General features: G+C 73.4%; 2 protein-coding genes across 2 annotated transcripts; both read left to right on the top strand.

The window, feature by feature from the left end:
* Positions 1-44: 44 nt before the first annotated feature.
* LOC134152943 (5-aminolevulinate synthase, erythroid-specific, mitochondrial-like) lies at positions 45-8,781 on the top strand. The gene is given in 12 exon segments (XM_062598703.1): positions 45-1,076; positions 1,079-1,196; positions 2,394-2,573; positions 3,536-3,642; positions 3,645-3,662; positions 4,975-5,139; positions 6,624-6,694; positions 6,696-6,893; positions 7,524-7,649; positions 7,651-7,687; positions 8,493-8,512; positions 8,514-8,781. Coding segments are annotated over 12 exon segments (1,626 nt in total). The 5' UTR covers positions 45-634; the 3' UTR covers positions 8,658-8,781.
* Positions 8,782-9,407: 626 nt separating this feature from the next.
* SMC1A (structural maintenance of chromosomes 1A) lies at positions 9,408-21,110 on the top strand. Its single transcript, XM_062598702.1, is given in 26 exon segments — positions 9,408-9,543; positions 9,546-9,602; positions 10,387-10,575; positions 10,652-10,764; positions 10,846-11,049; positions 11,132-11,370; positions 11,450-11,708; positions 11,794-11,934; positions 12,000-12,082; positions 12,884-13,091; positions 13,277-13,462; positions 14,098-14,277; positions 14,383-14,529; positions 14,989-15,126; positions 15,476-15,592; positions 15,683-15,789; positions 15,895-16,036; positions 16,113-16,258; positions 16,476-16,629; positions 16,720-16,830; positions 17,350-17,506; positions 18,180-18,334; positions 18,798-18,949; positions 19,067-19,136; positions 20,120-20,230; positions 20,769-21,110. Coding segments are annotated over 26 exon segments (3,699 nt in total). The 5' UTR covers positions 9,408-9,494; the 3' UTR covers positions 20,853-21,110.
* Positions 21,111-27,582: the final 6,472 nt, after the last annotated feature.

Genomic DNA, 27,582 nt, shown 5'->3' with positions numbered 1-27,582 from the left:
GGGGATCGGGGGTGCATCGGGGTGCAATGGAGGGGATCCAGGGCACTTAGGGTGCTTCGGGCGCGCCGGGGTACAGCGGGGCTGGGGGCGGCGGGTGCACATTAGGGTGCTCTGGGGCGCTCCGGGGGGGGGGGTCTCCGGGCTGCATTGGAGGGCTCCGTGGCAGCTCCATGGTGGCTCCGTGGGTCCCTGTGGGTCCCCGTGGTGGCTCCGTGGGTCCCTGTGGGTCCCTGTGGTGGCTCCGTGGGTCCCCGTGGGTCCCCGTGGGTGGCTCTGTGGGTCCCTGTGGGTCCCAGCGTGGCTCCGCGGTGGCTCCGCGGTGGCTCCGTGGGTCCCCATGGGTCCCGGTGTGGCTCCGCAGTGGCTCCGAGGGTCCCTGTGGGTCCCCGTGGTGGCTCCGTGGGTCCCCGTGGGTCCTGGCGTGGCTCCGTGGTGGCTCCGCGGTGGCTCCATGGTTTCCCGCGGTGGCTCCGTGGGTCCCTGTGGGTCCCCGTGGTGGCTCCGCGGTGGCTCCGTGGGTCCCCATGGGTCCCGGCGTGGCTCCGTGGGTCCCGTGGGTCCCTCGGTGGCTCCGTGGGTCCCTGTGGTGGCTCCGTAGGTCCCCGTGGGTCCCGGCGTGGCTCTGTGGGTCCCCATGGGTCCCCATGGTGGCTCTGTGGGTCCCCGTGGTGGCTCGTGGGTCCCTGAGGTGGCTCCGTGGGTCCCCGTGGGTCCCGGCGAGGCTCCGTGGGTCCCGGCGTGGCTCCGTGGGTCCCCGCGGTGGCTCCGTGGGTCCCCGTGGGTCTGGCGTGGCTCTGCGGTGGCTCCATGGTTTCCCGCGGTGGCTCCGTGGGTCCCTGTGGGTCCCCGTGGTGGCTTCGCGGTGGCTCCGTGGGTCCCCGTGGGTCCCGGCGAGGCTCCGTGGGTCCCCGCGGTGGCTCCGTGGGTCCCCGTGGGTCCCGGCGAGGCTCCGTGGGTCCCGCGCCCCCGGCTGACGGCTCCCCGCGCAGACGACGCCTTCCCGTACGAGGCGGCGCTGGGCGCGCGGCTCGCGGGGCTCCGGCGCTCGCACACGTACCGCGTGTTCACGGCGCTGGGGCGCGCGCCGCCGCCCCCCCGCTGGCCGCCGCCCCCCCCCGCCGCCGCCCCGTCCAGGTCTGGTGCTCCAACGACTACCTGGGCATGAGCCGGCACCCGGCCGTGCTGCGGGCCGCCAGGTCAGCGCCCCCCCCCGGGACCCCCCCACTGCACCCCCCCACGGCACCCCTCGGGGGACCCCCCCCCACGGCAGCCCCCCGGGAGACCCCCCCCAATCCCCCACCCCCCGCCGGCACCCGGCCGTGCTGCGGGCCGCCAGGTCAGCGCCCCCCCCGGGACCCCCCCCACTGCACCCCCCCACGGCACCCCCCTGGGGGACCCCCCCCCACGGCACCCCCCCGGAGCCCCCCCCCCCCAATCCCCCACCCCCCGCCGGCACCCGGCCGTGCTGTGTGCCGCCAGGTCAGCGCCCCCCCCCGGGACCCCCCCCACTGCACCCCCCCACGGCACCCCCTCGGGGGACCCCCCCCACGGCACCCCCCCGGGAGACCCCCCCCCAATCCCCACCCCCCGCCGGCACCCGGCCGTGCTGCGGGCCGCCAGGTCAGCGCCCCCCCCGGGACCCCCCCACTGCACCCCCCAGGGAGACTCCCCCAACCCCCCCCGGGCACCCCAAGGACCCCGATCCCCCCCCCCATTGGCATCTCCGATTCCCCCCCAGGCACCCCGAGGACCCCCATCCCCCCCCCCGGGTACCCCATCTCTGCCCCCCCCGGGTACCCCATCTCCGCCCCATCCCCCTGAGCCCCCCCCGGGTACCCCATCTCCGCCCCCATCCCCCCATTCCCCCCCCCGAGTACCCCATCTCCGCCCCCACCCCCCCGAGCCCCCCCCGGGCACCCCATCTCTGCCCCCCCCCCGAGTACCCCATCTCCACCCCCATCCCCCTGAGCCCCCCCCGGGTACCCCATCTCCGCCCCCCCGGGTACCCCATTTCCCCCCCCCGGGTCTCCCCTTCCCCCCCCCGGGCACCCCGTCTCCGCCCCCCCCGAGCCCCCCCCCCGGGTACCCCATTTCCCCCCCCGAGTACCCCATCTCCACCCCCATCCCCCTGAGCCCCCCCCGGGCACCCCATTCCCCCCCCCCCGGGTACCCCATCACCGCCCCCCCGGGCACCCCATGTCCGCCCCCACCCCCCCGAGCCCCCCCCGGCACCCCATCTCCGCCCCCAGGTACCCCATTTCCCCCCCCCCGGGCACCCCATCTCCGCCCCCCCGGGTCCCCCCTTCCCCCCCCCCCGGGCACCCCATGTCCGCCCCCCCCCGAGCCCCCCGCCCCCCGCGCCGTGGGGCGGCGGTGACGGCGGGGGGGCGCAGGGCGGCGCTGGGGGCGCACGGCCTGGGCGCGGGCGGCACCCGCAACATCGCCGGGACGTCGCCGCTGCACGGCGCGCTGGAGGCGGCGCTGGCGCGGCTGCACCGGCAGCCCCGCGCCCTGCTCTTCTCCTCCTGCTTCGCCGCCAACGACACGGCGCTGGCCACGCTCGGCCGCCTGCTCCGGGTACGGGCGGGCGGGCGGACGGACGGGCGGGCGGGCGGATGGACGGACAGACGGGCGGGCGGGCGGGCGGGCGGACGGACGGGCAGGCGGACAGGCGGACGGCGGGCGGGCGGGCGGACAGACAGACGGGCGGACAGACAGACGGGCGGGCAGGCGGGCGGACGGACGGACGGGCGGGCGGGCGGACGGGCGGACGGACGGACGGGCGGGCGGGCGGACGGGCGGGCGGGCGGACGGGCGGACGGACGGGCGGGCGGGCGGGCGGGTGGACAGACGGACGGGCAGGCGGGCGGACGGGCGGGCGGGGGACAGACAGGCGGGCGGGCGGATGGACGGGCGGGCGGACAGACGGGCGGGCGGGCGGACAGGCGGACGGGCGGGCGGGTGGACAGACGGACGGGCGGGCAGGCGGGCGGGCAGGGGACAGACGGACGGGGGACAGACGGACGGGCGGGCGGACGGGCGGACAGACAGATGGACGGGCGGACGGGCGGGCGGGCAGGGGACAGACGGACGGGCAGGCGGGCGGACAGGGGGGCGGACAGGCAGGTGGACAGGCGGACAGACGGACGGGCAGATGGACAGACAGGTGGGCAGGTGGATGGACAGACGGACGGGCGGGCGGGCGGGGACCGGGGGGGCGGACAGGGGGCAGACGGGCGGGCAGATGGACAGACAGGCGGACAGACAGATGGGCGGGTGGGCGGGCAGGCAGGTGGACAGGCGGACAGACAGGCAGGCAGATGGACAGACGGGCGGGCAGGTGGACGGACAGAGAGACAGGCGGACATGCGCCCCCCCAGGCTGCCAGGTGTTCTCGGACGCGGGGAACCACGCGTCGCTGATCCAGGGCGCGCGGGCGGGTGGATGGACGGGTGGGTGGACGGGCGGGCAGGCAGGTGGACAGATGGACAGACGGGCGGGTGGATGGACGGACGGACAGACACGCCCCCCCCCCCCCAGGCTGCCAGGTGTTCTCGGACGCGGGGAACCACGCGTCGCTGATCCAGGGCGCGCGGGCCAGCGGCGTGCCCAAGCACGTGTACCGGCACAACGACGTGCCGAGTCCCTGCACTCCATGGACGGTGCGCGGACCCCCGCCCCCCGCCGGGCTCCCCCGGGCCCCTCCTGGGCGCCCAAACCCTCCTGGGGACCCTCCTGGGCGCCCCAAACCCTCCTGGGGACCCTCCTGGGAGCCCCAAACCCTCCTGGGAGCCCCAAACCCTCCTGGGGACCCTCCTGGGCGCCCAAACCCTCCTGGGGACCCTCCTGGGAGCCCCAAACCCTCCTGGGCACCCAAACCCTCCTGGGGACCCCTCCTGGGAGCCCCAAACCCTCCTGGGTGCCCCAAACCCTCCTGGGGACCCTCCTGGGAGTCCCCCAAACCCTCCTGGGAGCCCCAAACCCTCCTGGAGCCCCCAAACCCTCCTGGGGACCCTCCTGGGCGCCCAAACCCTCCTGGGGACCCTCCTGGGAGCCCCAAACCCCTCCTGGGCACCCAAACCCTCCTGGGGACCCTCCTGGGAGTCCCCCAAACCCTCCTGGGAGCCCCAAACCCTCCTTGGGACCCTCCTGGGAGCCCCAAACCCTCCTGGGAGCCCCAAACCCTCCTGGGGACCCTCCTGGGAGCCCCAAACCCTCCTGGGTGCCCAACCCTCCTGGGGACCCTCCTGGGAGTCCCCCAAACCCTCCTGGGAGCCCCAAACCCTCCTGGAGCCCAAACCCTCCTGGGGACCCTCCTGGGCGCCCGGACCCTCCTGGGGACCCTCCTGGGAGCCCCAAACCCTCCTGGGCACCCAAACCCTCCTGGGGACCCTCCTGGGAGTCCCCCAAACCCTCCTGGGAGCCCCAAACCCTCCTGGGGACCCTCCTGGGAGCCCCAAACCCTCCTGGGAGCCCCAAACCCTCCTGGGGACCCTCCTGGGGACCCTCAAACCTCCCAGGAGCCCCCAAACCCTCCTGGGGACCCTTCTGGGCACCCTCAAACCTCCTGGGGACCCTGAAACCCCCATGGAGCCCCACCAGACCCCTGGGTATCGCTCCGTAGCCCGCTGTTATTGCCCCATATTGCCCCACACCCCCCCGCCATGTCCCCCCACCTTGCCCCATAGTCCCCCATCTCACCCTGTATGCCATCTTGCTCCACCCCCCATCCCCCCACCCGCCCCTCCTGCCCCATATCCCCCCACATCCCCCCACCCCCCACATCCCCCCACCCCCTGCCCTGCCCCACATCCCCCCACCTGCCCTCCTGCCCCATATCCCCCCCACATCCCCCCCCCCCACATCCCCCCACCCCCTGCCCTGCCCCACATCCCCCCCCCACATCCCCCCACCCCCGCCCTGCCCCCCACCCCCCACGTCCCCCCACCCCCTGACGTGCCTGGCCGGGCGCAGGCTCCATCGCGCCGCTGGAGCAGCTCTGCGACGTGGCGCACGCCCACGGGGCGCTCACCTTCGTGGACGAGGTCCACGCCGTGGGGCTCTACGGGCCCCGCGGCGCCGGCATCGCCGAGCGTGACGGCGTCGCCCACAAGATCGACATCGTCTCCGGCACCCTCGGTGAGCCCCCCGGGACCCCCCCCCAGGACCCCCCCCAATGGTCTCCCTGTGGGACCCCCTAGGAACCCCCCCTGGGACCCCCCCAGGGAACCCTCAGGAACCCCCCGTGGACCCCTAGGAACCCCCCCCGGGACCCCCCCCAGGGACCCCCATGGTCCCCCCGTGGGACCCCCAGGAGCCCCCCATGCAGCTCCAGGAACCTGCCATGGGACCACCAGGAGCCCAGGGACCCCCTCTCAGGGGACCCCCACCATAGGATCCCACTGGGACCCCCCCATGAGACCCCCTGGGACCGCCCTGCACCCCCAGGACCCTTTCTGGGACCCCTTGGGACCCCCCATGGACCCTTTCCCAGAGCAGGCAGCTCTGAGGGGCCCTGGGACCCCCCCAGAGAAGGCCATGGGGAGTCTATAGGGCTATGGGGGGGTCTATGGGGCTGTGGGAGGCCCAGGGAAGTCTTGGGGGGGGGACACTGGGGCTGTGGAGGGTCAGTAGGGCCCTCGGGGGGTCTGTAGGACCCCCAGGGAAGGCCTGGAGGGGATCTCTGGGGCTGGGGGGGGCGGGGGCTTCCCTGGCTCGCTCTGTGCCTTCCAAGGAAGGAGATGGGGGGTCTGTGGGGCCCTGGGACCCCCCAGGAAGTCTGCAGGGGGGGTCTGTGGGGCCAGGGGGGGTCTGTGGGGGCCGTGGGACCCCCAGGGAAGTCTGCGGGGGGGGTCTGTGGGGCCAGGGGGGGTCTGTGGGGCCCTGGGACCCCCAGGGAAGTCTGCAGGGGGGGTCTGTGGGGCCAGGGGGGGTCTGTGGGGGCCGTGGGACCCCCAGGGAAGTCTGCGGGGGGGGTCTGTGGGGCCAGGGGGGGTCTGTGGGGCCGTGGGACCCCCAGGGAAGTCTGTGGGGGGGGTCTGTGGGGCCGGGGGGGTCTGTGGGGCCGTGGGACCCCCAGGGAAGTCTGTGGGGGGGGGTCTGTGGGGCTGGGGGGTGTCTGTGGGGCCCTGGGACCCCCAGGGAAGTCTGGGGGGGGGTCTCTGAGGCCAGGGGGCTCTGTGGGCCCTGGGACCCCCAGGGAAGTCTGGGGGGGGTCTCTGAGGCCAGGGGGCTCTGTGGGGCCTGGGACCCCCAGGGAAGTCTGTGGGGGAGGTGTCTGTGGGGCCAGGGGGGGTCTGTGGGGCCCTGAGACCCCTAGGGAAGTCTGGGGGGGGTGTGGGGCCGGGGGGGGGGTCTGTGGGGCCCTGGGGTCTGGGGGGCCGGGGGGTCTGGGGGGCCCTGGGACCCCTAGGGAAGTCCGGGGGGGGTGGGGCCAGGGGGGGTCTGTGGGGCCCTGGGGACCCCTAGGGAAGTCCAAGGGGGGGGTCTGGGGGGCCGGGGGGTCTGGGGGGCCCTGGGACCCCTAAGGAAGTCCAAGGGGGGGTCTGCAGGGCTGGGGGGGGGGGTCTGTGGGGGTCCCGTGGGGCCGCGGGGCCGCCCTGACCCCCCCCGTGCCCCCCCAGGGAAGGCGGTGGGCGCCGTGGGGGGCTACATCGCGGGGCCGGCGGTGCTGGTGGACGCCGTGCGCTCGCTGGGGCCCCGGCTTCATCTTCACGACGGCGCTGCCGCCGGCGGTGGCGGCCGGGGCGCTGGCGGCGCTGCGGGTGCTGGGGGGCGCCGAGGGGGGGGCGCTGCGCCGGGCCCACCAGCGCCACGCCAAGCACCTGCGGCTGCTGCTGCGCGACCGCGGGCTGCCAGCCCTGCCCTGCCCCAGCCACATCGTGCCGCTGCTGGTGAGCGCCCGGACGCCTGGGCCCCGTGGGGGGGGCGGGGGGGGTGGGGGGGGGCGCCCGGACGCCTGGGCCCTCGGGGGGGTTGGGGGGCTGCCGGCCCTGCCCTTGCCCCAGCCACATCGTGCCGCTGCTGGTGAGCGCCCGGACGCCTGGGCCCCGTGGGGGGGGCGGGGGCGCCCGGACGCCTGGGCCCCCTGGGGGGGTGTGGGGGGGTGGGGGGGCACCTGGACGCCTGGGCCCCCGGGGGGGTTGGGGGGGTGGGGGGGCACCCGGACGCCTGGGGCCCCTGGGGGTCCTGGGAGGTCTTGGGGGGGCCCTGCCTGGCCCCAGGGTCTCGGGGGTGTCGGGGCCCATCCAGAGCGTGGGGATCTCGGGGTGCTGTTGGGGGGGATCCCGGTGTTGGGGGGGGTCCCGCCCCCCCGGACGCCGGGGCCCGCCACCTCTCGGGGTGGGGGGGTGTGGGGGGGGGTCCCGTCCCCACCCTGCCCGGACGCCGGGGCCCGCCGCCTCTCGGGGTGGAGGGGGTGGGGGGGGGGGTCCCTTCCCGCCCGGACGCCGGGGCCCGCCGCCTCTCGGGCCGGGGGGCCCCCGGTGCCGCCGGGCGGCGGTGACGCGGGCGCGCCGGCGCAGGTGGGCGACGCGGCGCTCAACAGCCGGCTGAGCCGGGCGCTGCTGGAGCAGCACGGCCTCTACGTCCAGGCCATCAACTACCCGACGGTGCCGCGCGGGCAGGAGCTGCTGCGCCTCGCGCCCACCCCCCCACCACACGCCCGCCATGATGGAGAACCTGGCCGGTGCGCGGGGGGGGCAGGGGGTAACGGGGAACCGGGGGGCATTGGGGCGGTGGGGGAGACTGGGGGGACTGGGGGGGTAACGGGGACCGGGGGCATCGGGGCGGTGGGGGGCAACGGGGGGCTGGGAGGACTGGGGGGTAACGGGGGACCGGGGGCATCGGGGCGGTGGGGGGGCACGGGGGCTGGGGGAGACTGGGGGGGACTGGGGGGGTAACGGGGGGACCGGGGGCATCGGGGCGGTGGGGGGGCCACGGGGGGCTGGGGGAGACTGGGGGGGACTGGGGGGGTAACGGGGGACCAGGGCAATCGGGGCGGTGGGGGGTCACGGGGGGGCTGGGGGGCACCGGGGTGGTGGGGGGCACGGGGGCATGGGGGGGACTGGGGGGCACTGGGGGCCAGGGGAACTGGGGGCACTGGGGGCACAGGGAACTGGGGGGTACTGGGGACACTGGGGGCACTGGGGCCAGAGGAACTGGGGCACTGGGTGGGGGGCTGGGGACATGGAAACTGGGGGTGCTGGGGGGCTCTGGGGCCCGGGGGGGGCACTGGGGGGGCTCTGGGGCGGCACCGTTGGGGCCCGTGGCTGACGCGGCCCCACAGTGCGGCTCTCCGAGTGCTGGGGGCTCTGGGGCCCGGGGGGGGGGCACTCTGGGGGGGCTCTGGGCGGCGCCGTGGGGCCCGTGGCTGACGCGGCCCCACAGCGCGGCTCTCCGAGTGCTGGGGGGCTCTGGGGGCACGGGGAGGGGGGCACTGGGGGGGCTCTGGGGCGGCGCCGTGGGGCCCCGTGGCTGACGCGGCCCCACAGCGCGGCTCTCCGAGTGCTGGGGGGGCTCTGGGGCTGCCCCGCGAGGCCCCCCCGGGCCCGGCCTGCGCCGCCTGCCAGCGCCCGCTGCACTTCGCCCTCATGAGCCAGTGGGAGCAGGAGCTGTTCGCCGGGCTGGGGCCGCGCTACGTCACCGCGCGCGCCTGAGCCCCCCGGGCGCCGGGGCCCCCGGACGCCTGGGCCCCCCCGGACGCCTGGGCCCCCCGGACGCCGGGGCCCCCCCCCCACCGCCGCCCCCAGGCGCTCAATAAAGCTCTCGGCCGCCGCCGCCGCCTCGTGTCTCTCTCTCTCTCTCTGGGGACCCGGCGTCCCCCGTCTCCCCCCCCCCCCCCGAAGCGTGTGCCGGGCCCCCGGACGCCTGGGCCCCCCGGACGCCTGGGCCCCCCGCGGTGGGGGGAGGGGCTGGGGCAGTAGCCGGATGCTGGGGGAACCGGGGGGGGGGCGGCGCCTTCCGTCCGCTCTCGTCACTGCATCCCCCCACTTTGCCCCCGATCTTCGCCCTTTGCCCCCTGCCCTTTGCCTCTGACCCCTGCCCTTTGCCCTCGACCCCTGCCTTCCCCGCCCCTCCCCCCCCCCCCGCTCCGTCTGCCGCCCGTTGACACGGAGACGGGACACCGCCCCACCCCCTCCACGCCCCGCCCCCGGCACCGCCCCATGCAAATGAGCCCCCGGCGCGGCAATCCGCCGGCGCGGCGGGCGGGGCGCCGCATGCAAATCGCTGCCGCCCCCGCCCTCCGGCCGCTGGCGGGGCGGGGGGGAGCGGCGGCGGCGGGAGCCTATCAGCGCCCGCGCGGGGCGGGGCGGTGGCGGCCGGCGTCGCGCGGGGGGGCGGTCTCGCGAGAGCGGCCGCGGGGCGGGGCCGGGCTTGGCGCGCGCGGCCGCGGCGGCCCCCGTGTCCGCCCGCGGCTGCCGTAGGCGCCGCGTCTCCCGCCCTCCGGGCTCCCGTCGCGGCCCGGTCCCGCCGCCGCCGCCGCCGCCGCCGCCATGGGCTTCCTCAAGCTCATCGAGATCGAGAACTTCAAGTCCTACAAGGGCGGCAGATCATCGGGCCCTTCCGCCGCTTCACCGCCATCATCGGCCCCAACGGCTCCGGTGAGACCCCGCCGCGGCCGCCACCTTCCCGGCTCCCCTGCGGCCCCCCCGCCATCCCGTGATGCTTTGCGCGCGTTCCCGTCACCGCCTGCGTCCCAGGGTGCTTTGCCGCGGGGCCAGGCCCGTCCCGCGATGCACCGCCTGGCTGCCCCCCCGCTATCCCACAATGCACCTGCGGCCTCACCCTCTCACCTCGCCTGTCCCATGATGCTTTGCAGGGCCTCTGCTGTCCCATAATGCACTGTGGGCCCCTTTGGTATCGCATGATGCATTGCAGGGTCCCCTCAGCCATCCATGATGCACTGCGGGGCCCGTTGGGTGTCCATGATGCACTGCGGGGCCGTTGGGTGTCCCATGATGCACCAGCGGCCTTGCCCTCCCTCTCCACTCGGCCATCCCACGATGCCCTGTGGGGCCCCTTCGGCCTTCCACGATGCATTGCGGGGCCCTTTGGGTGTCCCAGCGTGCACCGTGGGCTCCCTCAGCTCGCCCATGATGTACTGTGGGGCCCGCTGGGTATCCCACAATGCACTGCAGGGCCCCCTCGGCCATCCCAGGATGTGCTGCAGGCCCCCTCAGCATCCCATGATGCACCACGAGCCTCTTTGGCCATCCCACGATGCCCTGCGGGCCCTTTTGGCTATCCCACAATGCACTGCACACCCCTCCGGCCCTCCCAGGGTGCCCTGCGGGCGCCTCCGGCCATCCCACAACGCTCCCTGCTCTTCCTCGTCCCGCGGCGCCGTGCGGCCGCGCCGCTCCCTCCCCTCCCCTGCCCCCGCAGGCAAGTCGAACCTGATGGACGCCATCAGCTTCGTGCTGGGCGAGAAGACGAGCAACCTGCGGGTGAAGACGCTGCGCGACCTCATCCACGGGGCGCCCGTGGGCAAGCCGGCCGCCAGCCGGGCCTTCGTCAGCATGGTGTACTCGGAGGAGGGCGCCGAGGACCGCACCTTCGCCCGCGTCATCGTGGGTGCGCGGGGGCGCCGGGGGGCGGTGGTGGCCGCGGCGGCGGCGGCCAGGCCGCCCTCACCCGCCGCCCGCTGCAGGCAGCTCCTCCGAGTACAAGATCAACAACCGCGTGGTGCAGCTGAGCGAGTACAGCGAGGAGCTGGAGAAGCTGGGCATCCTCATCAAGGCCAGGAACTTCCTGGTCTTCCAGGTGGGCGCCGGGGCCCCCGCGGGGACGCGCAGGCGCTGCCGGCGCGGGCGCCCCGGCGCTGAGGCCTCGCCGCTGCCGCAGGGCGCCGTGGAGTCCATCGCCATGAAGAACCCCAAGGAGCGCACGGCGCTCTTCGAGGAGATCAGCCGCTCGGGGGAGCTGGCGCAGGAGTACGACAAGCGCAAGAAGGAGATGGTGAAGGCGGAGGAGGACACGCAGTTCAACTACCACCGCAAGAAGAACATCGCCGCCGAGCGCAAGGAGGCCAAGCAGGAGAAGGAGGAGGTGGGGCAGCGGGCGCAGGGGCCCGGCGCGGCGGTGGCGTGCGCCGACGGGCCCCCCCACGGCCGTTTCTCCCTCCCGGCAGGCGGACCGCTACCAGCGGCTGAAGGACGAGGTGGTGCGGGCCCAGGTGCAGCTGCAGCTCTTCAAGCTGTACCACAACGAGGCCGAGATCGAGAAGCTCAACAAGGAGCTGGGGCTGAAGAACCGGGAGATCGACAAGGACAAGAAGCGCATGGACCGGGTGGAGGACGAGCTCAAGGACCGCAAGAAGGAGCTGGGCAAGATGATGCGGGAGCAGCAGCAGATCGAGAAGGAGATCAAGTAGGCGCCGGGGCCGGGAGGCGGCCGGGGCGAGGGCGGCTGGGTGCCTGGGGCCGCCTTCAGCCCGCCCTCGCCCCAGGGAGAAGGACTCGGAGCTCAACCAGAAGCGGCCGCAGTACATCAAGGCCAAGGAGAACACGTCGCACAAGATCAAGAAGCTGGAGGCGGCCAAGAAGTCGCTGCAGAACGCCCAGAAGCAGTACAAGAAGCGCAAGGGCGACATGGACGAGCTGGAGAAGGAGATGCTCTCGGTGGAGAAGGCCCGGCAGGAGTTCGAGGAGCGCATGGAGGAGGAGAGCCAGAGCCAGGGCCGCGACCTCACGCTGGAGGAGAACCAGGTGGGGCCGGCGGCGGCGCCGGGGCCGGGCGGCGGGCGCTGCTGGGGCCGCCGCCGAGCCGCCCGCCGCCGCTGTCCCCCCCCAGGTGAAGAAGTACCACCGGCTGAAGGAGGAGGCCAGCAAGCGGGCCGCCACGCTGGCCCAGGAGCTCGAGAAGTTCAACCGCGACCAGAAGGCCGACCAGGACCGGCTGGACCTGGAGGAGAGGAAGAAGGTGGAGACGGAGGTGAGTCGGGGTGCCCGGACCCCCCGCCGCCCCCCACGGCCGCCCCTCACTGTCCTCTGCCCCAGGCCAAGATCAAGCAGAAGCTGCGGGAGATCGAGGAGAACCAGAAGCGCATCGAGAAGCTGGAGGAGTACATCGCCACCAGCAAGTGAGCGCCCGTCCCCGAGGTCCCCCAGCCCCGAGTCCCCATCTCTGTGCTCCCAGAGTGCTCTTTGAGGTGTCCCCCAATCCTGTGTCCCTGTCTCTATGTCCCCGAGGCGTCCCCCAGCCCCGTGTCCCCGTCCCCGTGCCCCTGGGGCGTCCCCCGAGGCGTCCCCGTGCCCCCGTCCCCGTGCCCCTGGGGCCTCCCCCGAGGCGTCCCCCTCCCCGTGCCCCTGGGGCCTCCGCCGAGGCGTCCCCATCCCCGTGCCCCCGGGGCCTCCCCCGAGGTGTCCCCGTGCCCCCGTCCCCGTGCCCCTGGGGCCTCCCCCGAGGTGTCCCCATGTCCCCGTCCCCGTGCCCCCGGGGCCTCCCCCGAGGCGTCCCCGTGCCCCCGTCCCCGTGCCCCCGGGGCCTCCCCTGAGGCGTCCCCGTGCCCCCGTCCCCGTGCCCCTGGGGCCTCCCCCGAGGCGTCCCCGTGCCCCCGTCCCCGTGCCCCTGGGGCCTCCCCCGAGGTGTCCCCGTGCCCCCGTCCCCGTGCCCCTGGGGCCTCCCCCGAGGTGTCCCCGTGCCCCCGTCCCCGTGCCCCCGGGGCCTCCCCCGAGGTGTCCCCGTGCCCCCGTCCCCGTGCCCCTGGGGCCTCCCCCGAGGTGTCCCCGTGTCCCCGTCCCCGTGCCCCCGGGGCCTCCCCCGAGGTGTCCCCGTGCCCCCGTCCCCGTGCCCCCGGGGCCTCCCCCGAGGTGTCCCCGTGCCCCCGTCCCCGTGCCCCTGGGGCCTCCCCCGAGGCGTCCCCGTGCCCGCGTGCCCGCAGGCAGTCGCTGGAGGAGCAGAAGCGCCTGGAGGGGGAGCTGACGGAGGAGGTGGAGCTGGCCAAGCGGCGCATCGACGAGATCAACAAGGAGCTGAACCAGGTGATGGAGCAGCTCGGGGACGCCCGCATCGACCGCCAGGAGAGCAGCCGCCAGCAGCGCAAGGCCGAGATCATGGACAGCATCAAGCGCCTCTACCCCGGCTCCGTGGTGCGTCCGGGGCCGCCCCACGGCCGCGGGGGGCTGGCGGGGGCTTGTCCCCCTCGTTCGGGAGCTTGGGGGGGGCGGGTGTAACCCGGGGAGGCCTCGCGGTCCCCGAACCGCCCCACGCCTTGGGCTTCCCCAGCCCCTCAGCGTGCCCCCCGGCGCGCCGTGACCGCCCGCTGCCCCCCCAGTACGGGCGCCTCATCGACCTGTGCCAGCCCACGCAGAAGAAGTACCAGATCGCGGTGACCAAGGTGCTGGGCAAGAACATGGACGCCATCATCGTGGACTCGGAGAAGACGGGCCGCGACTGCATCCAGTACATCAAGGAGCAGCGGGGCGAGCCCGAGACCTTCCTGCCCCTCGACTACCTGGAGGTGGGAGCCGGGGGGCGGGGGGGGGGGGACACACACGTGTGGGGCTCACAGGATGTTTGGGGGAGGCGGGGATCCCCCGGGGCTGAGGGTCCTCCCAGGGGTATCAGGGTTTGGGGGGCCCCATTTAACCCCTGGGGGCTCTGGACCGCCCTGGCGGTGTTGGGGTTTGAGGGGCCCAGTTTCAGGGTGCTCCTGGGGGTGTCAGGATTTGGGGGGCTCCCCATTTAACCTGTGGGGGCTCGGGGACCCCCTGGGGTGCCGGGATTCAGGGAGCCCTGTTTAACCCCGTCAGGGCTCAGGGTCCCCCCAGGGGCACTGGGATGTGGGGGGCCCGTTTCAGGGCCCCTCTGGGGTTCCCAGGATTTGGGGGGTCCCATTTAACCCCATCAGGACCCCCCAGGGGATGCTGGGATTCGGGCGGCCCCGTTTCTGGGTCCCCCCAGGGGCACTGGGTTTTGGGGGCCCTGTTTCAGGGTCCCCTTGGGGTTCCCAGGATTTGGGGGGTCCCATTTAACCTCCTCAAGCGCCCTCTGGGGATGCTGGGATTCGGGCAGCCCCGTTTCAGGGTCCCCCCAGGGGCACTGGGTTTGGGGGGCCCCGTTTCAGGCGTGCCCGCCTAAGCCCCGGGGGCGCAGGTGAAGCCCACGGACGAGAAGCTGCGGGAGCTGAAGGGGGCGAAGCTGGTGATCGACGTGATCCGCTACGAGCCGCCGCACATCAAGAAGGCGCTGCAGTACGCCTGCGGCAACGCCCTGGTGTGCGACAACGTGGAGGACGCCCGGCGCATCGCCTTCGGGGGCCACCAGCGCCACAAGGTGGGGGCCGGGCGGGCGCCGGGCCCCCCGGGCGGGCGCCGGGCCCCCCGCGCGGCCCCGGCAGCGCCCGCGCCGCCGCCCCTCACCGCTGCTCCCTGCCCGCAGACCGTGGCGCTGGACGGCACCCTCTTCCAGAAGTCGGGGGTGATCTCGGGGGGCGCCAGCGACCTCAAGGCCAAGGCCCGGCGCTGGGACGAGAAGGCCGTGGACAAGCTCAAGGAGAAGAAGGAGCGGCTGACGGAGGAGCTCAAGGTGGGGCTGCGCCCGCCTCCGCGCCCGGGGCCCCTCGGCCGCAGCGCTCCCACCTGCGCCCGCGCTGCGGCTGATCCCGGTTCCCGGAGCGTCCTCACGACCGCGCGGGATCTTTCTCTGCGTTTTAAAGCATCGCTGCGTATCCCAGAGCTGCGGCCCTGTGGTTCCAGAGCCTGAAAATTAGAGCTTTAAACTGTTTTCCCTTTTTGCAGGTGCTTTAGGGGCCGTACGTGTTCTGAAACCACGCGTTTTGTCTCTGTAAAGACCTTTTTGCCTCTCCCTAGGCGCTCAGGAGCCGTGGAGAGCCCAAAACCGGGCGTTTCTTTTGTCCCAGGCGCCGTAGAGACTTTATAGAGATCCTAAAACTGCATCTATTTGCCTCGTTGGTGGCACGGAGCCTGTGGCGGGGGCCACTGCCCCCGGGCGGCCCCTCACCGCCTGCCCCCTTCGCGCCCCCAGGAGCAGATGAAGGCCAAGCGGAAGGAGGCCGAGCTGCGCCAGGTCCAGTCGCAGGCCCACGGCCTCCAGATGCGCCTCAAGTACTCGCAGAGCGACCTGGAGCAGACCAAGACGCGGCACCTCGCCCTCAACCTCCAGGTACCGCACGCCGGCCCCGCGCGGGGCGCGACGGGGGCTGCCCGGACCCCGCTCTGCCCGCAGCTGGGGAAACCTCCCCTTTTGGGGGGCATTCCGCGGACGCGCTGAGGCGTAACGGGTGCCGAACGGCCTCGCTGCGCGCGTTTCGGGCAACGTACGGTGGCTTCTTGGTGTTGGGGCCGCTGTAATTCTCGCCGGGCGTTTCGTGGGCCCTACGGGCTCCTGCAGGCGCTGTGGGGTTGTAGGGACCTTCGTGGGGCGTGATGGGCTCCGTACGGCCCCGGCGTGTTTGCCCGAGGCGTGGGGGTCCCTGCCGCGTGCTGACCCCCGTCTCCACCCTCTGTCGCAGGAGAAGTCGAAGCTGGAGAGCGAACTGGCCAATTTTGGGCCGCGGATCAATGACATCAAGAGAATCATCCAGGGCCGGGAGCGGGAGATGAAGGACCTCAAGGAGAAGATGAACCAGGTAGGAGCGGTGGGAGTGGGGGGGCTCGGGTCGTCGCTGCGGGGGTCCCTGTGGGGCTGACGGCCGCCCCCCCTCCGGCCGTGCGCCCAGGTGGAGGACGAGGTCTTCGAGGAGTTCTGCCGCGAGATCGGCGTCAGGAACATCCGCGAGTTTGAGGAGGAGAAGGTCAAACGGCAGAACGAGATCGCCAAGAAGAGGTGGGGCAGGCCGGGGCCGGGGGGCAGGCCCTGCCCCCGTGGCGGGGGGCCAGGCCGTGGGGGGCGGGCGGCCCGCGGCCCCGCTGAGGCCGGGGGTCGCGGCAGGCTGGAGTTCGAGAACCAGAAGACGCGGCTGGGGATCCAGCTGGACTTCGAGCGCAACCAGCTGCGGGAGGACCAGGAGAAGGTGCTCATGTGGGAGCAGGGCGTGCGCAAGGACGAGGCCGAGATCGAGAAGCTCAAGAAGGTGGGCGGGGCCTGGGGGCGGGGCCTGCGGGGGTGGGGTCCGTAGGGGGCGGGGCTAACGCCGGCCACGCCCGCAGGAGGAGCAGCGGCACATGAAGATCATCGACGAGACCATGGCGCAGCTGCAGGACCTGAAGAACCAGCACCTGGCCAAGAAGTCGGAGGTGAACGACAAGAACCACGAGATGGACGAGATCCGCAAGAAGCTGGGCGGGGCCAACAAGTGAGGCGGGGCCCGGGGGCGGGGCCTGGCAGCCGGGGGCGGGGCCACACTATGGGGCGGGGCCAAGGCATGAGGGTGGGGCCTCATGCCAATTCTCGCCACCGCGACGCCTCGCCGCCCTTGCGGCGTCCTGCCGTGCGATTGGCTGCGGGGTGGAGGGGGTGTGGCCGGGCTGGGGGCGGGGCCTCGGCCTGACCCCGCCCCTCCGCCGCGGCAGGGAGATGACCCACCTGCAGAAGGAGGTGACGGCCATCGAGACGAAGCTGGAGCAGAAGCGCAGCGACCGCCACAACCTGCTGCAGGCCTGCAAGATGCAGGACATCAAGCTGCCGCTCTCCAAGGGCACCATGGACGACATCAGCCAGGAGGAGGTGGGGCCGGCGCTGCGGGGGGGGGGGGGGCGGGCCGTGGGGCGCCCCGCGCTGACCGTGGGGCCCGGGTGCCCCCGCCGCCCCACGCAGGGGGGCCCGGCCGGGGAGGAGCCGGTGAGCAGCTCGCAGCGCACGTCCAGCCTCTACGCCCGCGAGGCGCTCATCGAGATCGACTACAGCGACCTCCCCGAGGAGCTCAAGGTGCGCCGGCCCTTTAACGCCGGCCCCGCCCCCACGCCAAGCCGCGCCCCGGGTCATTAGCATGGCAGACCCCACCCCTTTCCAAGCCCCGCCCTCTGGGGGTTGAGGTCACAGTGCCCTGAGCCCCGCCCCTTCCCCCAGGCTCCGCCCATGACCCTGGCAGGACCCTGGGCTGGGTGTGCTGAGCTCCGCCCTCCTGTCCAGCCAAAGCCACGCCCTCCCCGAGGCCACGCCCACACGGGGCTCCACCCACCCCCCACCCAGCCAAAGCCACGCCCTCCCTGGGACCACGCCCTGAAAGGCCACACCCCATGAGCTCCACCCACTCCGAGGCCCCGCCCCCAGCTAGAGCCCTGCGTCATCTCTGCAGAGGCCCCGCCCCCCAAGGCCCCGCCCCTGAGGCCCTGCCCCCCAAGGCCCCGCCCCCACCCCTGAGGCCCCGCCCCTGGGCCCCGCCCCACGAGGCCCTGCCCCCGAGGCCCCGCCCCCGGGCCCCGCCCCACGCAGCCCCGCCCCCAGGACGCGCAGGCGGAGGAGGAGATCCGGCAGGAGATGAACCAGCTGCAGCAGCGGCTGACGGAGCAGCAGAGCGTCCTGCAGCGCATCGCCGCCCCCAACATGAAGGCCATGGAGAAGCTGGAGAGCGTCCGCGACAAGTTCCAGGAGACGTCCGACGGTGGGGGGGGACGGGGGGGTGGGGGGACACGGGGGGGGGACACGGGGGGGGGACATGGGGGGGGGACATGGGGAGCGTCCGCGACAAGTTCCAGGAGACGTCCGACGGTGGGGGGGGACGGGGGGGTGGGGGGACACGGGGGGGGGACACGGGGGGGAGGACACGGGGGGGGGGACACGGGGAGCGTCCGCGACAAGTTCCAGGAGACGTCCGACAGTGGGGGGGGGACGGGGGGGTGGGGGGACACGGGGGGGGGACACGGGGGGGAGGGACACGGGGGGGGGGACACGGGGAGCGTCCGCGACAAGTTCCAGGAGACGTCCGACGGTGGGGGGGGACGGGGGGGTGGGGGGACACGGGGGGGGGGGACACGGGGAGCGTCCGCGACAAGGTCCAGGAGACGTCCGACGGTGAGGGGGGGGGACACGGGGGGGGGACGGGGGGACGCGGGGGGACACGGGGAGGGTCTGCGACGCGTTTGGTGGGGGCCGGGGGCTCGGGGCCGAGCAGGGCCTGGGCGAGGGGGCAGGGGGCAGCCCCCCCCCCGGCCCCGCTGAGCCCCCCTGAGCCTCCCCCGAGCCTCCCCCCTGGCCCCACTGAGCCCCCCCCAGCCCCACTGAGCCCCCCAGCCCCGCTGAGCCCCCCGGCCCCGCTGAGCCCCCCCGGCCCGCAGAGTTCGAGGCGGCGCGGAAGCGGGCCAAGAAGGCCAAGCAGGCCTTCGAGCAGATGAAGAAGGAGCGCTTCGACCGCTTCAACGCCTGCTTCGAGTCCGTGGCCACCAACATCGACGAGATCTACAAGGCGCTGTCGCGCAACAGCAGCGCCCAGGTACCGGCCCCCGCGCGCGGCCGCGCACGGGGCCTCGCACGCTCGCACGGGGCCTTGCACGGGGCCTCGCACGCTCGCATGGGGCCTCACACGGGGCCTCGCATGCTCACGTGGGGCCTCGCACGCGGCCTCGCACGCTCACATGCGGCCTCGCACGCTCACACACAGCCTCGCACGGGGCCTTGCACACTCACGTGGGGCCTCGCACGGGGCCTTGCACACTCATATGGGGTCTTGCACGGGGCCTCGCGCCCTCACATGGGGCCTCGCTTGTGCCCTCGCTCGGGGCCCCGTGCACCCCACTCGGCGCAGCCCGGGCCGCTCCACGGGCAGCCCGACGCCCCGCGGACGCTCGCACCCCTTCTGCCGCCCCTTGCCCGCGGGGCCGTGCACCAGGGCGCCCGCGCACGAGGGGCCGGCACCCTGACCCCCACCCCACCCCACCCCGCCCCCCCCCCCCCAGGCCTTCCTGGGCCCCGAGAACCCCGAGGAGCCCTACCTGGACGGCATCAACTACAACTGCGTGGCCCCGGGCAAGCGCTTCCGGCCCATGGACAACCTCTCCGGCGGCGAGAAGACCGTGGCCGCCCTCGCCCTGCTCTTCGCCATCCACAGGTGGGCTCGGACGCCGGGGCCCCCCAGACGCCTGGGCCCCCCGGACGCCTGGGCGCTCCGGGGCGGGGGGGGGGGGGGCTGCCCCGGGCACCCGGGTTCTCACTGCTCCCCCCCCAGCTATAAACCAGCCCCATTCTTCGTCCTGGACGAGATCGACGCGGCGCTGGACAACACCAACATCGGCAAGGTGGGCGCTGGGGGGCGCTTTGGGGGCTCCCTGGGGGCCATTTTGGGCTCCTCATGGGGGGGTTGGGTCTCCCCAGGGGCAGTTTGGGGTCCCTGGGGAAGTTTCAGGTTAATGAGAGAGGAATTTGGGGTCCCAGGGAGGGGTTGGGGGCTCCCTGGGGCAGTCTGGGGATCCTGGGGGGGTTCAGGCCTCTCGTGGGGCAGTTTCCAATCACTAGTGGGGGATTTGGGGTCCCCGAGGGGCTTTGGGAGCTCCCTGGGGGCATTTAGGGGTGCTGGGGGGGATCTGGGATCCCCAGGGGGTTTGAGTTCCCCCAGTGCAGTTTCGGGGTCCCTGGGTGCCGTTTTGAGGTCCTGGGTGGCGGTTCTAAGACCCCCAGGCTGCTCTGGGGTCCCCTGGGTGCCCTTTCGGGGGGCCTAGATGTGATTTTGCGGCCCTCGGGTGCAGTTTTGGGGTCCCCTGGCCGTTTTGGGACCCCTGGCTGCAGTTTTGGCCTTCCTGGGGGTGGTTTCAGGGTCCCTCAATGCAGTTTTGGGGTCTCTGGGTGCAGTTCTGGGGTCACCTGGGAGGTTTGGGGGTCTCTGAGGGTGGGGATGGATTCCCGGGGTGCAGTTGTGGTACCTAGCAGTGTTTTGGGGGTTGTAGGTGCCATTTTGGGGTGCCCGAGGCTGTTTTGAGGTCCTGAGGTGCAGTTTCAGGGTGCCTGGGGCCTTTTGGGGTGCCCCAACACCATTCCGGGGTGCCTGGGGGCATTTTGGGGTGCCCAGATGCTGTTTCAGGGTGCCCGGGTGCTGTTTCAGGGGGCCTGGCGGCTCTTTTGGCGTAGCTGGGTGTGTTTTGGGGAGCCCAGGTGCTGTTTGGAGGTGCCTGGTGCCCTTTCAGGGTGCCTGGGGGTGTTTCGTGGTCCTGGGGGGCCGTTTCGGGGGGCCGGGTGCCCTTTCGGGGCGCCCGGGGCCCTCTCGGGGTGCTGACGCCCGCCGCAGGTGGCCAACTACATCAAGGAGCAGTCGGCCGCCAACTTCCAGGCCATCGTCATCTCCCTCAAGGAGGAATTTTACACCAAGGCGCAGAGCCTCATCGGCGTCTACCCCGAGGTAGGGCGGCGGGGCAGATACACCCCCCCCACGGGGCAGGACCCCCCCCCCGCGGGGCAGATACACCCCCCTCCATGGGGCAGATACACCCCCGCCACGGGGCAGGACCCCCCCCGCGGGGCAGATACACCCCCCCCACGGGGCAGGACCCCCCCCCGCGGGGCAGATACACCCCCCCCACGGGGCAGGACCCCCCCCCGCGGGGCAGATACACCCCCCCCACGGGGCAGGACCCCCCTCCATGGGGCAGATACACCCCCCTCCGTGGTGCAGGACCCCCCCCCCCCCGCGGGGCAGATACACCCCCCTCCATGGGGCAGATACACCCCCCCCTGCGGGGCAGGAACCCCCCCCTGCGGGGCAAATACCCCCCATGGGGCAGATACACGCCCCTCCGTGGGGCAGATACCCCCACGGTGGGGCAAATCCCCCCCCATGGAATGCACCGTGGTGGATGCCCCACGGGGTGGGTAAATACCCCGGGGGGGGGGGGGCTGGGGCTGGTGATTTACCCCTGTGCACCCCCCCCCCCCCCCAGCAAGGCGACTGCGTCATCAGCAAGGTGCTGACCTTCGACCTCACCAAGTACCCCGACGCCAACCCCAACCCCAACGAGCAGTGACCCCCGGACGCCTGGGCCCCCCTCGGACGCCTGGGCCCCCCCGGACGCCTGGGCCCCTCCCTCGTCCCCGAATCATGTTCTCGCTTTCTCGTGGCGCACGGGGGACTGCGCGGGGGGCCTCGCACGAGGCCCCCCCTCAGCCTCCCACGAGGACCCCGGCCTCGCACGGGGAGCCCCCCCCCCCCGCCCCCCGGGGCCGTTTTATGTCGTTTCTGTGCTTTTTGGTGAAGAGACAATAAAGGATTTCGATTGCCCCTACGGCGACTCGAGTGCTTGTGGGGCGGGTTCCCCTTCCCCAGGGGCCGTACAGGGTATAGAGCCCTCCCTGGCCCTATAGGGGCTGTATGCCCCCCCCCCAGGGCCCTGTGGGGCTCTAGGGCTCCCCCCGAGGCCCTATGGAGCTGCACCACCCCCGCTCTGAGGCTATATAGCGGCTGTATGCACCCTGTGGGACTGTATGGGGCCATAGGGACCCCCTTCAGGCGCTATAGGGGCTCTGTAGGGCTATAGGTCTCCCCCTCAAGCTATACAGGAGCTGTATGGACCCCTCTGGCACTCTGGGGAACTACAGGAGCCCTCCTTGGGCTGTATAGGGGCCTTGTGTGGCCATAGGGACTCCCCTCGGGCTATATATCGGCCATATGGATCCCTATGGGACCTTGTGAGGCTGTACGAACCCCCAGGCACTTATAGGGCCATACAGGGCGAAGCAGGGGGGGCCTGCAGGGGCTAGACCCATGCCCATTGGGCCATAGGGCCCCTCCAGCTATAAAGAGAAGCTGTATGGATGCCGGGGTGGGGCGGCCCTATGGGGCTCCATGACCCATAGGCACCTTATGGGGGGCAATGGGGCTGCAGGGACCCCTCTGTGGGCTATATGGGGCCCATAGGGATCTCTCTGGGGCCTTAGAGAGGCCACAGGGCTCCCCCCCAGGACAATATGGGGGGGGGGTTGCAGGTTGGGGGGGCACATAGAGACTATAGGGCCCCCCTGGGGCTGTATGGAGGGGTGTATGGAGGAGCGTGGGGGGTTGCATAGGGGCTATGGGGCCCTGAGGGTATATGGAGGTGTGTGGGGGGGTCACATAGCCACTATAGGGCCCAGGGGCGCCATATGGGGAGGGGCTAGAGGGCCCTGGGGGTATATGGAGGTGCGTGGGGGGGTCATATAGTGACTATAGGGCCCTGTGGATATATGGAGGTGTGTGAGGGATTGATATAGGGGTTATAGCGCCCTGGGGGTATATGGAGGTGTGTGTGTGGGGGTTCACATAGCGGCTATAGGGCCCTGGGAGTATATGGAGGTGCGTGTGTGGGCGTCGTATAGCAACTATAGGGCCCTGTGGATATATGGAGGTGTGTGAGGGAGTGATATAGGGGCTATAGGGCCCTGGGGGTATACGGAGGTGTGTGTGTGGGGGTGATATAGGGTCTATAGGGCCCTGTCGGTATATGGAGGTGTGTGTGGGGGTCATACAGGGCCTATAGGGCCCTGGAGGTATACAGAGGTGTGTGTGGGGGGTGATATAGGGGCTATGGGGCCCTGGGGGTGCACGGAGGTGTGTGTGTGGGGGTGATATAGGGGCTATAGGGCCCTGTCGGTATACAGAGGTGTGTGGGGGGGTGATATAGGGGCTATGGGGCCCTGTCGGTATATGGAGGTGTGTGTGTGGGGGTGGTATAGGGGCTATAGGGCCCTGTTGGTATATGGAGGTGTGTGGGGGGGTGATATAGGGGCTATGGGGCCCTGTCGGTATATGGAGGTGTGTGTGTGGGGGTGATATAGGGGCTATGGGGCCCTGTCAGTATATGGAGGTGTGTGTGGGGGGGTGATATAGGGGCTATAGAGCCCTGGCGGTATATGGAGGTGTGTGGGGGTGATATAGGGGCTATAGAGCCCTGGCGGTATATGGAGGTGGGGGGGGTGATATAGGGGCTATAGGGCCCTGGCGGTATATGGAGGTGTGTGTGGGGGGTGATATAGGGGCTATGGGGCCCTGGCGGTATACGGAGGTGGGGGGGGTGATATAGGGGCTATGGGGCCCTGGCAGTATACGGAGGTGGGGGGGGTGATATAGGGGCTATAGGGCCCTGGCGGTATATGGAGGTGTGTGTGGGGGGTGATATAGGGGCTATGGGGCCCTGGCGGTATATGGAGGTTGGGGGGGGGTGATATAGGGGCTATGGGGCCCTGGCAGTATACGGAGGTGGGGGGGGTGATATAGGGGCTATAGGGCCCTGGCGGTATATGGAGGTGTGTGTGGGGGGTGATATAGGGGCTATGGGGCCCTGGCGGTATATGGAGGTTGGGGGGGGGTGATATAGGGGCTATGGGGCCCTGGCAGTATACGGAGGTGGGGGGGGTGATATAGGGGCTATGGGGCCCTGGCGGTATATGGAGGTGGGGGGGGGGTCACACAGCGGCTCTGGGGCCGGCGGCAGTTCGCGGGGGGGCTGTAGGGCCCGGGGGCGCGGCGGGGGGGCGCTGCCCCCCTCCCCCCTCCCCCCCCGGTGCGGCGCGCGCCCCCCAATCAGCGCGCGGCTCTTTGCGGCCCGTCGCCATGGCGACGCCGCGGGGCCGCTCCGCCGCGGGCGGGGGCGGCGGGGGGGGGCCGCGGCCGCCCCTCCCCCCGCGCCCGCCGCGCTCAGGCTAATTAGTCCCGTTAATTAACCCTCCCCCCCTCCCCCCCCCCCCCCGACGCTGCCGCCGCTCGGTCCCGCCGCGGCGCGTCCCGGACGCCTGGGCCCCCCCCCTCCCCCCCCCCGCCGGGACGCCTGGGCCCCCCCCGCCCCCTCCCCCCCCCCCCCGCCGGGACGCCTGGGCCCCCCCAACCCCCCCCCCGGCGCGGGGGGAGGGGGCGGTGGCGCAGCGCGCGGGGGGAGGGGCCGCCCGGACGCCTGGGCCCCCGCGGCCCCGCCCGCCGCCCCGCCCCCGCCCCCGCCCCGATTCGCCTCCTCCCTCCGAGCTCCGCGCCCGGATCGGGCCCCCCCGGCGCGGGCCGCCCCCCAACCCCCCCCCACCGGCCCCGGGACCCCCAACCCGCCCCCGGCCCCGGGACCCACCGCTGCCCCCCGGCACCGGGAACCGCCCCCCCCGGGACCCCCAACCTGCCCCCCCCCGGACCGGCCCCCCCCAACCTCCCCCCCAGGTCCGTAAACCCCCACTGCTGCCCCCAAACCGGAACCTTCCCCCTCCGGACCCCCAACCGGGACCCCCATCCTGACCCCCCAACACCCCCTTTCTCCGACCCCCCCCCAAACCAGGACCCCCTTCATATCTGCCCCCTTCTTCCCCCCGAACCTCCCCCATCCTGGCCTCTCCCCAAGCCGGGAACCCCTTCCTGACCCCCCAACTCCCCCCTTCCTGACCCCCCCAGTCGGGACCCCCTTCCTGACCCCCCCCGAACCCAGGACCCCCTTCCTGACCCCCCCAACTCCATCCTCCTCCCCCCCCCAAGCCAGGACCCCCATCCTGACCCCCAACTCTCCCCATCCTGACCCCCCCCGAACCCAGGACCCCCTTACTGACCCCCCCAACTCCATCCTCCTCCCCCCCCCAAGCCGGGACCCCCATCCTGACCCCCAACTCTCCCCATCCTGACCCCCCCCGAACCCAGGACCCCCTTCCTGACCCCCCCAACTCCATCCTCCTCCGCCCCCCCCAAGCCAGGACCCCCTTCCTGACCCCCATCCTGAACCCCCTAAGCTGACACCCCCCTCCTGACCCCCCAACTCCCCCCCCCCGCGCCGGCCCCCCCGAGCCGCCCCCCCCGGCCGCGGCGGCCGCTCCCGCGCGGGCATGGCGGCGGCGGCGGGGGGCGCGGGGGTCCCGGCCGAGCCCCCGGACCGGGCCGTGCAGTACCTGCTCGAGCTGAACCGCATCATCGCGAGCCAGCGGCACCTCCTGGCCTCGCAGCGCCGCCGCATCGCCCAGCTCGAGGGGCAGCTGCAGCGCCTGGCGCGCGAGAACCGCGACCTGCGCCTCCGCCGCGCGCCCCCCGCCCAGGTACGGCCGCCACGGGGGGCGCGGGGCCACGGGGGGCCGGGGGCGCGGGGCAACGGGGGGCGGCGGGCCGGGCCGGGGGGCTACGAGCCCACTCGGAGGTGCCCGGGGGGCAGCAGGCCAGGGCGGTGGGATGGGCCGGGGGGCGGCGGGCCCAGGGGTCCATGGGCCGGGGGGCTATGGGTCAGGTCGGAGGTGCTGGAGGAGCCACACGCTGGTTCGGGGGTGCCGGGGGGGCTGCGGGCCAGGCCAGGGGGGCTACGAGCCCACCTGGGGGAACGTGGGGGGCTGCGGGCCAGGCTGGGGGGCTGCGAGCCCACTCGGGGGAGCTTAGGGGGCTGCGGGCTGGGCCGGGGGGCTACGAGCCCACTCGGAGACACTTGGGGGGCCGCGGGTCCAGCCAGAGGTACTTGGGGGGCCGCGAGCCGGGTTGGGGCTACCCGGGCAGGGGGGTTATGGGGCCAGTTCAGGTTTACTGGGGGGGGGGAGGTTATGGGGCTGGGTTGGGGCGACCAGGGGGATCTGGGCTGGGTTGCGGGGCCGGGCCGTGGGGCAGGGCCTCCGGAGCCGCCCCGAGCGCCGGCGGTGCTTCCAGGGGCAGCCGGAGCGCGACGGCCGCCCGGAGCGGGAGCCGCCGTTCCCGGGCCCCGGGGAGCGGGACGCGCCGTACGCGGCGCGCCTGGACCAGGACGCGCCGTACTCGGGCCGGCCGGAGCGGGACGCGGCGTACGCAGCGCACCTGGACCAGGACGCGCCGTACGCGGGCCGGCCGGAGCGGGACGCGCCGTACGCGGCACACCTGGACCAGGACGCGCCGTACGCGGGCCGGCCGGAGCGGGACGCGGCGTACGCGGCGCACCTGGACCAGGACGCGCCGTACGCGGGCCGGCCGGAGCGGGAGCTGCAGTACTCGGGCCGACCGGAGCGGGACGCGCCCTACGCGGCACGCCTGGACCACGACGCGCCGTACGTGGGCCGGCCGGAGCGGGACGCGGCGTACGCGGCGCGCCTGGAGCGGGAGCTGCAGTACTCGGGCCGACCGGAGCGGGACGCAGCGTACGCGGCGCACCTGGAGCGGGACGCGCTGTACCAAGGCCATCTGGACCAGGACGCGCTGTACCAAGGCCATCTGGACCAGGACGCGCCCTACCTGGGACACCTGGACCGTGATGCTCCGTACCCGGGACACCTGGACCGGGACGCCCTGTACCCGGGACACCTGGACCGGGACGCTCCATACCCGGGACACCTGGACCGGGACATGCCCTACCCAGGACACCTGGACCGGGATGCGCCCTACGCGGGCCGGCCGGAGCGGGACGCGCCCTACCCGTTGTCCTACCAGAAGCGTCTGGAGCGGGACGGGCACTACGCGGGCCACGAGGGGCGCTACGCAGAGCCCTGCGCCCGGGACCGCTGCGGCGGCGCCCACCGCGACCGGGGCCCGCTCAGCCGTGGGGCCTCCCGCAGCTCCAGCCCCGGCGCCGGCGGCCACAGCACCAGCACCAGCACCAGCCCCGCCACCACGCTCCAGCGGAAGTAAGGACCCCCCGGCCCCTTGGCGCACGCCCCTGGCCCCCGCCGCCCTACGGGCTCCGTGGCATCACGTTCTAGGTTGCCCAACGCTAGGGATCACCTTACGGTCTAGATCGCCCAGCGCTGCAGGCTTTCCTGTGTTCTAGGTCACCCAATGCTGTGGGTCACCCTACGTTCTAGGTCACCCAATGGTCTTGTTGCCTGATGCTGTGGGTCACCCTGTGTTCCAGGTCACGCAATGCTGCAGCTCATGCTGTGGTCTAGGTCATCCAAAGTTGGGGTGCATACAACAGTCTGCATTGCCCAACGCTGTGGGTCATGTGATGTTCTAGGTCACCCAATGCTATAGGTTGCCCTATGTTCTAGGTTGCCTAACGCTGTGGGTCAGCTGACATCGCAGGTCGCCCCAAGGCCCGGGGGAGGGATCTCCCTTGGCCCCCCGCTGCTATCGCACACCCCGGTTCTAGGTCGCCCTATGGTCTACGTTGCCCCGCGGTCCAGCTCCCCCCGCCCGGACCCAGGCGTCCGGGCCCCTCCGACCCTGGCACGCGTCCCGGGGGCTGAGCCCCACCATAACTCGTCACAGCCCGGCAGGGTGGCCGGGGGGGGGGGGCCGCATCCCCCCCGTCCCCGTCCCCATGGCCGAGCAGGTGCCGGAGCCGCGGGGGGGGGAACTGCGTCAGGGCGCCCCGCGGCCGCTCCGTCTGCCGGGCCTGGCCCGCGGCCCGGACACCTGGGCCCCCGGCGGGGGCGGGGCGGGGCCCGGACGCCTGGGCCCCGGGCGTGCCACGCTCTCACCCCTCCTCTCTCCCCCCCAGGTCTGACCGGGACAGCTCCAGGACGGTGAGGTCAGTACCAGCCGGACGCCTGGGCCCCTGGGGGCGGTGTTGGGGGGGCGCCCGGACACCTGGGCCCCCCAGGGCGGTGATGGGGGGGGGATGGGCGCCCAGATGCCTGGGCCCCTGGTGGTGGTGATGGGGGGGGAGGGGTTGGGCGCCCGGATGCCTGGGGCCTGGGGGCGGTGATGGGGGGGGTTGGGCGCCCAGACGCCTGGGCCCCGCTCCCCAGGCACGGCCGGGAGGCGCGTTGCCGGGGCGCCGGGCGCGCGTGGCGACGGTTGCCAGGCGACGGCGCGGGCGGCGATGACAGCGTGGGGGAGGCGTGACAGCGGGGGCCGTCGCCACGGCAACC

The sequence above is a fragment of the Rhea pennata genome, chromosome 35 (assembly GCF_028389875.1).
Source record: "Rhea pennata isolate bPtePen1 chromosome 35, bPtePen1.pri, whole genome shotgun sequence".
NCBI classification, from domain to species: Eukaryota; Metazoa; Chordata; class Aves; order Rheiformes; family Rheidae; genus Rhea; species Rhea pennata.
This window is presented reverse-complemented; position numbering and strand designations above follow the sequence as displayed.